At 47.0% G+C, this 13642-nt stretch overlaps 1 protein-coding gene across 7 annotated transcripts in view; it reads left to right on the top strand.

Moving 5' to 3' along the window:
- LOC121561257 (glutamate receptor 2) overlaps positions 1–13642 on the top strand; it is a 103220-nt gene that overhangs the window by 14195 nt on the left and 75383 nt on the right. For all 7 annotated transcript variants that reach the window (XR_006659456.1, XR_006659455.1, XR_006659454.1 and 4 more), the window contains exon 2: positions 6980–7120. Coding sequence is in view for 2 of the 7 variants with exons in the window: in XM_045218010.1 (XP_045073945.1) it covers positions 6980–7120 (141 nt within the window). In the remaining 5 variants the exon portion in view is untranslated. The remainder of the gene's footprint in view (positions 1–6979; positions 7121–13642) is intronic.

Raw genomic sequence — 13642 nt, 5'->3', positions numbered from 1 at the left:
ACTAGCTAGATAACCAGCTAAACATTCTCCCAGAGTACTGCCAGACTAGCTAGATAACCAGCTAAACATTCTCCCAGAGTACTGCCAGACTAGCTAGATAAACAGCTAAACATTCTCCCAGAGTACTGCCAGACTAGCGAGATAATAACCAGCTAAACATTCTCCCAGAGTACTGTCAGACTAGCTGGATAACCAGCTAAACATTCTCCCAGAGTACTGCCAGACTAGCTGGACAACCAGCTAAACATTCTCCCAGAGTACTGCCAGACAACCAGCTAAACATTCTCCCAGAGTACTGCCAGACTAGCTGGACAACCAGCTAAACATTCTCCCAGAGTACTGCCAGACAACCAGCTAAACATTCTCCCAGAGTACTGCCAGACAACCAGCTAAACATTCTCCCAGAGTACTGCCAGACAACCAGCTAAACATTCTCCCAGAGTACTGCCAGACAACCAGCTAAACATTCTCCCAGAGTACTGTCAGATAACCAGCTAAACATTCTCCCAGAGTACTGCCAGACTAGCTGGATAACCAGCTAAACATTCTCCCAGAGTACTGCCAGACTAGCTGGATAACCAGCTAAACATTCTCCCAGAGTACTGCCAGACTATGCAACCAGCTAAACATTCTCCCAGAGTACTGCCAGACACAAACCAGCTAAACATTCTCCCAGAGTACTGCCAGACTAGCTGGATAACCAGCTAAACATTCTCCCAGAGTACTGCCAGACAACCAGCTAAACATTCTCCCAGAGTACTGCCAGACTAGCTGGATAACCAGCTAAACATTCTCCCAGAGTACTGCCAGACAGCGAAAACCAGCTAAACATTCTCCCAGGGTACTGCCAGACAACCAGCTAAACATTCTCCCAGAGTACTGCCAGATAACCAGCTAAACATTCTCCCAGAGTACTGCCAGACAACCAGCTAAACATTCTCCCAGAGTACTGCCAGATAACCAGCTAAACATTCTCCCAGAGTACTGCCAGACTAGCTGGATAACCAGCTAAACATTCTCCCAGAGTACTGCCAGACTAGCTGGATAACCAGCCATACATTCTCCCAGAGTACTGCCAGACAACCAGCTAAACATTCTCCCAGAGTACTGCCAGACTAGCTGGATAACCAGCTAAACATTCTCCCAGAGTACTGCCAGACTAGCTGGATAACCAGCTAAACATTCTCCCAGAGTACTGCCAGACAACCAGCTAAACATTCTCCCAGAGTACTGCCAGACTAGCTGGATAACCAGCTAAACATTCTCCCAGAGTACTGCCAGATAACCAGCTAAACATTCTCCCAGAGTACTGCCAGACTAGCTAGATAACCAGCTAAACATTCTCCCAGAGTACTGCCAGACTAGCTAGATAACCAGCTAAACATTCTCCCAGAGTACTGCCAGACTAGCTAGATAACCAGCTAAATATTCTCCCAGAGTACTGCCAGACTAGCTAGATAACCAGCTAAACATTCTCCCAGAGTACTGCCAGACAACCAGCTAAACATTCTCCCAGAGTACTGCCAGACTAGCTGGACAACCAGCTAAACATTTTCCCAGAGTACTGCCAGACAACCAGCTAAACATTCTCCCAGAGTACTGCCAGACTAGCTGGACAACCAGCTAAACATTCTCCCAGAGTACTGCCAGATAACCAGCTAAACATTCTCCCAGAGTACTGTCAGACTAGCGAGATAACCAGCTAAACATTCTCCAAGAGTACTGCCAGACTTGCTAGATAACCAGCTAAACATTCTCCCAGAGTACTGTCAGACTAGCTAGATAACCAGCTAAACATTCTCCCAGAGTACTGCCAGACTAGCTAGATAACCAGCTAAACATTCTCCCAGAGTACTGTCAGACTAGCTAGATAAACAGCTAAACATTCTCCCAGAGTACTGCCAGACTAGCGAGATAATAACCAGCTAAACATTCTCCCAGAGTACTGTCAGACTAGCTGGATAACCAGCTAAACATTCTCCCAGAGTACTGCCAGACTAGCTGGACAACCAGCTAAACATTCTCCCAGAGTACTGCCAGACAACCAGCTAAACATTCTCCCAGAGTACTGCCAGACTAGCTGGACAACCAGCTAAACATTCTCCCAGAGTACTGCCAGACAACCAGCTAAACATTCTCCCAGAGTACTGCCAGACAACCAGCTAAACATTCTCCCAGAGTACTGCCAGACAACCAGCTAAACATTCTCCCAGAGTACTGCCAGACAACCAGCTAAACATTCTCCCAGAGTACTGTCAGATAACCAGCTAAACATTCTCCCAGAGTACTGCCAGACTAGCTGGATAACCAGCTAAACATTCTCCCAGAGTACTTCCAGACTAGCTGGATAACCAGCTAAACATTCTCCCAGAGTACTGCCAGACAACCAGCTAAACATTCTCCCAGAGTACTGCCAGACTAGCTGGATAACCAGCTAAACATTCTCCCAGAGTACTGCCAGACTAGCGAGATAACTAGCTAAACATTCTCCCAGAGTACTGCCAGACAACCAGCTAAACATTCTCCCAGAGTACTGCCAGACTAGCTGGATAACCAGCTAAACATTCTCCCAGAGTACTGCCAGACTAGCGAGATAACCAGCTAAACATTCTCCCAGAGTACTGCCAGACAACCAGCTAAACATTCTCCCAGAGTACTGCCAGACAACCAGCTAAACATTCTCCCAGAGTACTGCCAGATAACCAGCTAAACATTCTCCCAGAGTACTGCCAGACAACCAGCTAAACATTCTCCCAGAGTACTGCCAGACAACCAGCTAAACATTCTCCCAGAGTACTGCCAGACTACTAACCAGCTAAACATTCTCCCAGAGTACTGCCAGACAACCAGCTAAACATTCTCCCAGAGTACTGCCAGACTAGCTGGATAACCAGCTAAACATTCTCCCAGAGTACTGCCAGACAACCAGCTAAACATTCTCCCAGAGTACTGCCAGACAACCAGCTAAACATTCTCCCAGAGTACTGCCAGACAACCAGCTAAACATTCTCCCAGAGTACTGCCAGACTAGCTAGATAACCAGCTAAACATTCTCCCAGATACTGCCAGACAACCAGCTAAACATTCTCCCAGAGTACTGCCAGACAACCAGCTAAACATTCTCCCAGAGTACTGCCAGACAACCAGCTAAACATTCTCCCAGAGTACTGCCAGACAACCAGCTAAACATTCTCCCAGAGTACTGCCAGACTCTGCGACAACCAGCTAAACATTCTCCCAGAGTACTGCCAGACTCTAACCAGCTAAACATTCTCCCAGAGTACTGCCAGACAACCAGCTAAACATTCTCCCAGAGTACTGCCAGACAACCAGCTAAACATTCTCCCAGAGTACTGCCAGACAACCAGCTAAACATTCTCCCAGAGTACTGCCAGACACAACCAGCTAAACATTCTCCCAGAGTACTGCCAGACAACCAGCTAAACATTCTCCCAGAGTACTGCCAGACCAACCAGCTAAACATTCTCCCAGAGTACTGCCAGACAACCAGCTAAACATTCTCCCAGAGTACTGCCAGACAACCAGCTAAACATTCTCCCAGAGTACTGCCAGATAACCAGCTAAACATTCTCCCAGAGTACTGCCAGACTAGCTGGATAACCAGCTAAACATTCTCCCAGAGTACTGCCAGACTAGCTGGATAACCAGCCAAACATTCTCCCAGAGTACTGCCAGACTAGCAACCAGCTAAACATTCTCCCAGAGTACTGCCAGACTAGCTGGATAACCAGCTAAACATTCTCCCAGAGTACTGCCAGACTAGCTGGATAACCAGCTAAACATTCTCCCAGAGTACTGCCAGACACGAACCAGCTAAACATTCTCCCAGAGTACTGCCAGACTAGCTGGACAACCAGCTAAACATTCTCCCAGAGTACTGCCAGACAACCAGCTAAACATTCTCCCAGAGTACTGCCAGACAACCAGCTAAACATTCTCCCAGAGTACTGCCAGACAACCAGCTAAACATTCTCCCAGAGTACTGCCAGACAACCAGCTAAACATTCTCCCAGAGTACTGCCAGACTAGCTGGATAACCAGCTAAACATTCTCCCAGAGTACTGCCAGACCTAACCAGCTAAACATTCTCCCAGAGTACTGCCAGACAACCAGCTAAACATTCTCCCAGAGTACTGCCAGACTAGCTGGACAACCAGCTAAACATTCTCCCAGAGTACTGCCAGACAACCAGCTAAACATTCTCCCAGAGTACTGCCAGACAACCAGCTAAACATTCTCCCAGAGTACTGCCAGACCTAACCAGCTAAACATTCTCCCAGAGTACTGCCAGACCTGAAACCAGCTAAACATTCTCCCAGAGTACTGCCAGACAACCAGCTAAACATTCTCCCAGAGTACTGCCAGACTAGCTGGATAACCAGCTAAACATTCTCCCAGAGTACTTCCAGACTAGCTGGATAACCAGCTAAACATTCTCCCAGAGTACTGCCAGACAACCAGCTAAACATTCTCCCAGAGTACTGCCACAGACCAACCAGCTAAACATTCTCCCAGAGTACTGCCAGACAACCAGCTAAACATTCTCCCAGAGTACTGCCAGACTAGCTAGATAACCAGCTAAACATTCTCCCAGAGTACTGCCAGACAACCAGCTAAACATTCTCCCAGAGTACTGCCAGACACAACCAGCTAAACATTCTCCCAGAGTACTGCCAGACAACCAGCTAAACATTCTCCCAGAGTACTGCCAGACCAACCAGCTAAACATTCTCCCAGAGTACTGCCAGACCAACCAGCTAAACATTCTCCCAGAGTACTGCCAGACAACCAGCTAAACATTCTCCCAGAGTACTGCCAGACAACCAGCTAAACATTCTCCCAGAGTACTGCCAGACTAGCTGGATAACCAGCTAAACATTCTCCCAGAGTACTGCCAGACTAGCGAGATAATAACCAGCTAAACATTCTCCCAGAGTACTGCCAGACTAGCCAGATAACCAGCTAAACATTCTCCCAGAGTACTGCCAGACTAGCTAGATAACCAGCTAAACATTCTCCCAGAGTACTGCCAGACTAGCTGGATAACCAGCTAAACATTCTCCCAGAGTACTGCCAGACAACCAGCTAAACATTCTCCCAGAGTACTGCCAGACTAGCTGGATAACCAGCTAAACATTCTCCCAGAGTACTGCCAGACTAGCCGGATAACCAGCTAAACATTCTCCCAGAGTACTGCCAGACTAGCCGGATAACCAGCTAAACATTCTCCCAGAGTACTGCCAGACTAGCCGGATAACCAGCTAAACATTCTCCCAGAGTACTGCCAGACTAGCTGGATAACCAGCTAAACATTCTCCCAGAGTACTGCCAGACTAGCCGGATAACCAGCTAAACATTCTCCCAGAGTACTGCCAGACTAGCCGGATAACCAGCTAAACATTCTCCCAGAGTACTGCCAGACTAGCCGGATAACCAGCTAAACATTCTCCCAGAGTACTGCCAGACTAGCCGGATAACCAGCTAAACATTCTCCCAGAGTACTGCCAGACTAGCCGGATAACCAGCTAAACATTCTCCCAGAGTACTGCCAGACTAGCCGGATAACCAGCTAAACATTCTCCCAGAGTACTGCCAGACTAGCCGGATAACCAGCTAAACATTCTCCCAGAGTACTGCCAGACTAGCCGGATAACCAGCTAAACATTCTCCCAGAGTACTGCCAGACTAGCCGGATAACCAGCTAAACATTCTCCCAGAGTACTGCCAGACTAGCTGGATAACCAGCTAAACATTCTCCCAGAGTACTGCCAGACTAGCTGGATAACCAGCTAAACATTCTCCCAGAGTACTGCCAGACTAGCTGGATAACCAGCTAAACATTCTCCCAGAGTACTGCCAGACTAGCTGGATAACCAGCTAAACATTCTCCCAGAGTACTGCCAGACTAGCTGGATAACCAGCTAAACATTCTCCCAGGGTACTGCCAGACTAGCTGGATAACCAGCTAAACATTCTCCCAGAGTACTGCCAGACTAGCTGGATAACCAGCTAAACATTCTCCCAGGGTACTGCCAGACTAGCTGGATAACCAGCTAAACATTCTCCCAGAGTACTGCCAGACTAGCTGGATAACCAGCTAAACATTCTCCCAGAGTACTGCCAGACTAGCTGGATAACCAGCTAAACATTCTCCCAGAGTACTGCCAGACTAGCTGGATAACCAGCTAAACATTCTCCCAGAGTACTGCCAGACTAGCTGGATAACCAGCTAAACATTCTCCCAGAGTACTGCCAGACTAGCTGGATAACCAGCTAAACATTCTCCCAGAGTACTGCCAGACTAGCTGGATAACCAGCTAACCATTCTCCCAGAGTACTGCCAGACTAGCTGGATAACCAGCTAAACATTCTCCCAGAGTACTGCCAGACTAGCTGGATAACCAGCTAAACATTCTCCCAGAGTACTGCCAGACTAGCTGGATAACCAGCTAACCATTCTCCCAGAGTACTGCCAGACTAGCTGGATAACCAGCTAAACATTCTCCCAGGGTACTGCCAGACTAGCTGGATAACCAGCTAAACATTCTCCCAGAGTACTGCCAGACTAGCTGGATAACCAGCTAACCATTCTCCCAGAGTACTGCCAGACTAGCTGGATAACCAGCTAAACATTCTCCCAGGGTACTGCCAGACTAGCTGGATAACCAGCTAAACATTCTCCCAGAGTACTGCCAGACTAGCTGGATAACCAGCTAAACATTCTCCCAGAGTACTGCCAGACTAGCTGGATAACCAGCTAAACATTCTCCCAGAGTACTGCCAGACTAGCTGGATAACCAGCTAAACATTCTCCCAGAGTACTGCCAGACTAGCTGGATAACCAGCTAACCATTCTCCCAGAGTACTGCCAGACTAGCTGGATAACCAGCTAACCATTCTCCCAGAGTACTGCCAGACTAGCTGGATAACCAGCTAACCATTCTCCCTGTGTGTGTAGGAGGGCTGTTCCCACGCGGTGCGGACCAGGAGTACAGTGCGTTCCGGATTGGAATGGTCCAGTATGGAACCCAGGACTTCCGCCTCACTCCTCACATAGACAACCTGGAGGTCGCCAACAGCTTCGCTGTCACCAACTGCTGTGAGTAACACACACACACACCCTCACACACACACACACACACACACACACACACACACACACACACACACACACACACACACACACACACACACACACACACACACACACACACACACACACACACACACACACACACACACACACACACACACACACCCTCACACACACACACACACACACACACACACACACACACACACACACAGACACACACACACACACCCTCACACACACACAGACACACACAGACAGACACACACACACACACACACACACACACACACACACACACACACACACACACACACACACACACACACACACACACACACACACACACACACACACAGACACACACACACACACCCTCACACACACACAGACACACACAGACACACCCTCACACACACACAGACACACACACACACACACACAGACACACACACACACACCTCACAGACACACACAGACACACACACACACACACACACACACAGACACACACACACCCTCACACACACACAGACACACACACACACAGACAGACACACACACACCCTCACACACACACAGACACACACACACCCTCACACACACACACACACAGACACACGGGCAGGGGAGTGGAGGGGTGGAGAGATGGAGAGATGAGGGTGACCTGTATGGTGCTTGGGGCAGTCCGCTGCGTGTTTGTAGGACAGTGGTGGTTGGTCAGAAGAGAGAGCAGGTCCAGACTCTACGTTCTCTCTTACTTCACACGCTGCTCTCACCTTACAGAGAACCAGCCAGGTCGTTCAAGATTGATGTAGAAATTGGACATCTATCCATGTCCTGAGGACATCGGGGAATGCCTTCAAAACCCGCCACTAGGGGCAACAGTGAGCGCTATTGCCATCAAGTAGGCTTGGGTTTTGTGGACCGGGTTGGTGGATGGGATGTCCATCAGTGGAGGCTCCTCAGAGGAGGAAGGGGAGGACCATCCTCCTCAGTGAATTTCAGAAGAAAAAAATAATAGTGAAACATTAAAAAAAGTTATCCTTTTTAGATAAAACTATACTAGATATATTCACGTCGCCAAATAATTGATTAAAACACACTGTTAATATGATGACAATGATGTAGGTTGTGTGTTGCGGTTAGCGGTTATGGTGTGAAGGTTTGGCTTAGAAAGGTTTTTTCGCCTGGTCACAGACAGCTGATGTATTGTGCGCTGAAGTCCACAAGCCAAGGGAAAAGGTGAGGGGAGGAGAGCATCTAGATGCAAGAAGGAATTATATATACAACAAGCAAAGTGATCAGGCAGTTTATATGTGGCTGTGTTTGCGTGTGATCAGGGGTGTATTCATTCTGCCGATTCTGTTGAAAAAACGTTTCTTAAACGGAAGCAAACAGAACGAAATGGGGATTAACATACCTGAATTTGTCCAATAGAAACTATTGTTTGCAACTGTTGGACTAATGATTACATCCTAGATCAGCTAGATGCAGGCAAGAGTGTGCAAGGCAGTATTGAATGTTTCACTGTTAAATAACCATCACTAGCCAGCTACCACCCGGTTACTCAACCCTGCACCTTAGAGGCTGCTGCCCTATATACATAGACATGGAATCACTGGCCACTTTAATAATGTTTACATACTGCTTTACTCATTTCATATGTATATACTGTATTCTACTGTATTTTATTGTATTTATGTATTTCTTAATTCCATTCACCTTGATTACTTTCATTTCTGTCGACTTGTGCACCTACTTTGTAAAATTCGTAGGCTAGGTTATAGCAACCTCATGATGGGTTTAGGGAAAATTCTAGTATCATGTAGTAGCATAAACCTATCAATGTTACATTGAGCTGGATGGATGGAATATGAATGACAGTCAGCCAATATGCTGTAATAGAAATAAGGCCATAAAAAAAAATACACACTGATGTCCATGGATCAGAAGGTTGCGTGTTCGATCCCAGTCGTAACCCTAACCTCCACTGATGTCCATGGATCAGAAGGTTGCGTGTTCGATCCCAGTCGTAACCCTAACCTCCACTGATGTCCATGGATCAGAAGGTTGCGTGTTCGATCCCAGTCGTAACCCTAACCCTAACCTCCACTGATGTCCATGGATCAGAAGGTTGCGTGTTCGATCCCAGTCGTAACCCTAACCCTAACCTCCACTGATGTCCATGGATCAGAAGGTTGCGTGTTCGATCCCAGTCGTAACCCTAACCTCCACTGATGTCCATGGATCAGAAGGTTGCGTGTTCGATCCCAGTCGTAACCCTAACCCTAACCTCCACTGATGTCCATGGATCAGAAGGTTGCGTGTTCGATCCCAGTCGTAACCCTAACCCTAACCTCCACTGATGTCCATGGATCAGAAGGTTGCGTGTTCGATCCCAGTCGTAACCCTAACTCTAACCTCTACTGATGTCCATGGATCAGAAGGTTGCGTGTTCGATCCCAGTCGTAACCCTAACCCTAACCTCCACTGATGTCCATGGATCAGAAGGTTGCGTGTTCGATCCCAGTCGTAACCCTAACCCTAACCTCCACTGATGTCCATGGATCAGAAGGTTGCGTGTTCGATCCCAGTCGTAACCCTAACCCTAACCTCCACTGATGTCCATGGATCAGAAGGTTGCGTGTTCGATCCCAGTCGTAACCCTAACCCTAACCTCCACTGATGTCCATGGATCAGAAGGTTGCGTGTTCGATCCCAGTCGTAACCCTAACCCTAACCTCCACTGATGTCCATGGATCAGAAGGTTGCGTGTTCGATCCCAGTCGTAACCCCTAACCCTAACCTCCACTGATGTCCATGGATCAGAAGGTTGCGTGTTCGATCCCAGTCGTAACCCTAACCCTAACCTCCACTGATGTCCATGGATCAGAAGGTTGCGTGTTCGATCCCAGTCGTAACCCTAACCCTAACCTCCACTGATGTCCATGGATCAGAAGGTTGCGTGTTCGATCCCAGTCGTAACCCTAACCCTAACCTCCACTGATGTCCATGGATCAGAAGGTTGCGTGTTCGATCCCAGTCGTAACCCTAACCCTAACCTCCACTTATGTCCATGGATCAGAAGGTTGCGTGTTCGATCCCAGTCGTAACCCTAACCCTAACCTCCACTGATGTCCATGGATCAGAAGGTTGCGTGTTCGATCCCAGTCGTAACCCTAACCCTAACCTCCACTGATGTCCATGGATCAGAAGGTTGCGTGTTCGATCCCAGTCGTAACCCTAACCCTAACCTCCACTGATGTCCATGGATCAGAAGGTTGCGTGTTCGATCCCAGTCGTAACCCTAACCCTAACCTCCACTGATGTCCATGGATCAGAAGGTTGCGTGTTCGATCCCAGTCGTAACCCTAACCCTAACCTCCACTGATGTCCATGGATCAGAAGGTTGCGTGTTCGATCCCAGTCGTAACCCTAACCCTAACCTCCACTGATGTCCATGGATCAGAAGGTTGCGTGTTCGATCCCAGTCGTAACCCTAACCCTAACCTCCACTGATGTCCATGGATCAGAAGGTTGCGTGTTCGATCCCAGTCGTAACCCTAACCCTAACCTCCACTGATGTCCATGGATCAGAAGGTTGCGTGTTCGATCCCAGTCGTAACCCTAACCCTAACCTCCACTGATGTCCATGGATCAGAAGGTTGCGTGTTCGATCCCAGTCGTAACCCTAACCCTAACCTCCACTGATGTCCATGGATCAGAAGGTTGCGTGTTCGATCCCAGTCATGGACACTGGTTTTTTATTTTGGGTTTTAATCCTATCCCTAACCTTAACCCTTACCTTAACAACTCATAACCCTAACCCAAACCTTAACCCTTACCTTAACAACTCATAACCTTAACCTTAACCCTTACCTTAACAACTCATAACCCTATCCCAAACCTTAACCCTTACCTTAACAACTCATAACCCTATCCCTAACCTTAACCCTTACCTTAACAACTCATAACCCTAACCTTAACCCTTACCTTAACAACTCATAACCCTAACCTTAACCCTTACCTTAACAACTCATAACCCTATCCCTAACCTTAACCCTTACCTTAACAACTCATAACCCTATCCCTAACCTTAACCCTTACCTTAACAACTCATAACCCTAACCTTAACCCTTACCTTAACAACTCATAACCCTATCCCAAACCTTAACCCTTACCTTAACAACTCATAACCCTAACCCTTACCTTAACAACTCATAACCCTATCCCAAACCCTAACCCTTACCTTAACAACTCATAACCCTAACCTTAACCCTTACCTTAACAACTCATAACCCTAACCTTAACCCTTACCTTAACAACTCATAACCCTATCCCTAACCTTAACCCTTACCTTAACAACTCATAACCCTATCCCTAACCTTAACCCTTATCTTAACAACTCATAACCCTATCCCAAACCTTAACCCTTATCTTAACAACTCATAACCCTAACCTTAACCCTTACCTTAACAACTCATAACCCTAACCCAAACCTTAACCCTTACCTTAACAACTCATAACCCTATCCCAAACCTTAACCCTTACCTTAACAACTCATAACCCTAACCTTAACCCTTACCTTAACAACTCATAACCCTAACCCAAACCTTAACCCTTACCTTAACAACTCATAACCCTAACCTTAACCCTTACCTTAACAACTCATAACCCTATCCCAAACCTTAACCCTTACCTTAACAACTCATAACCCTAACCTTAACCCTTACCTTAACAACTCATAACCCTATCCCTAACCTTAACCCTTACCTTAACAACTCATAACCCTAACCTTAACCCTTACCTTAACAACTCATAACCCTAACCTTAACCCTTACCTTAACAACTCATAACCCTATCCCTAACCTTAACCCTTACCTTAACAACTCATAACCCTATCCCTAACCTTAACCCTTACCTTAACAACTCATAACCCTATCCCTAACCTTAACCCTTACCTTAACAACTCATAACCCTATCCCTAACCTTAACCCTTACCTTAACAACTCATAACCCTATCCCTAACCCTAACCCTTACCTTAACAACTCATAACCCTATCCCTAACCCTAACCCTTACCTTAACAACTCATAACCCTATCCCTAACCTTAACCCTTATCTTAGCAATTCAGAATTAATGCCTAAACTGAACCCTCAACTTCGAAATGTGATGTTTGGAGAATGTGGATGAAGGTCTAATTCTGCAGTTAGACTGTGAGAGCTTGTTGCAGAGAACACACACACACACACACACACACACACACACACACACACACACACACACACACACACACACACACACACACACACATACACACATACACACACACACAAACACACACACACATACACACACACACCCCTCACACAAACACACTGTACTGTACTCCACTCTGCTCTCCTCTCCTGTACTCTACTCTACTCTGCTGTACTGTACTCTGCTCTACTCTACCCTGCTGTACTGTACTCTGCTCTACTCTACCCTGCTGTACTGTACTCTGCTGTACTGTACTCTGCTATACTCTACTCTGCTGTACTGTACTCTGCTGTACTGTACTCTGCTCTACTCTACTCTGCTGTACTGTACTCTGCTGTACTGTACTCTGCTATACTCTACTCTGCTGTACTCTACTCTGCTGTACTGTACTCTGCTGTACTGTACTCTGCTCTACTCTACTCTGCTGTACTCTACTCTGCTGTACTCTGCTCTACTCTACCCTGCTGTACTGTACTCTGCTCTACTCTACTCTGCTGTACTGTACTCTGCTCTACTCTACCCTGTTGTACTGTACTCTGCTCTACTCTACTCTGCTGTACTGTACTCTGCTGTACTCTACTATACTCTACCCTGCTGTACTGTACTCTACTCTGCTCTGCTGTATTATACTCTACTCTACTCTGCTCTGTGATATACTCTGCTCTTCTCTGTGATCTACTATGCTCTGTGATCTAATCTGCTCTGTGATCTACTCTACTCTGCTCTACACACACACAAACACACACAGAGACACAAACTCTACTCTACTCTGCTCTACACTGCACTCTGCACTCTACTCTGCTCTGTGATGTTTTTCTCTGTTTTAGTCTGCTCTGTGCTCTACTCTACTCTGCTCTACTTGGCTCAGCTCTACTATACTCTGCTCTACTATACTCTACTCTGCGCTACACTCTAATCTGCTCGGCTCTACTCTACTCTGCTTTGCTCTACTCTGCTCTGTGCTCTACTCTGCTCTGTGCTCTACTCTACTCTACTCTGCTATACTCTGATCTACTCTATTCTGCTCTCTGCTCTACCCTATGCTGCTCTACTCTGCTCTACACTTACTCTAATCTGCTCTGCTCCACTCCACTAATCTGCTCTGCTCTACTATACTCTGCTCTACACTACGCTATGCTCTAATCTGCTCGGCTCTACTATACTCTGCCCTACTATACTCTGCTGTACTGTACTCTGCTCTACCCTGCTGTACTGTACTCTGCTCTACTATACTCTGCTGTACTGTACTCTGCTGTAGTGTACTCT

This window comes from Coregonus clupeaformis, unplaced genomic scaffold (genome assembly GCF_020615455.1).
Source record: "Coregonus clupeaformis isolate EN_2021a unplaced genomic scaffold, ASM2061545v1 scaf1314, whole genome shotgun sequence".
Classification (NCBI taxonomy): Eukaryota; Metazoa; Chordata; class Actinopteri; order Salmoniformes; family Salmonidae; genus Coregonus; species Coregonus clupeaformis.
Note: the sequence above shows the minus strand (reverse complement) of the source record. Positions and strands in the feature narration are given on the sequence as shown.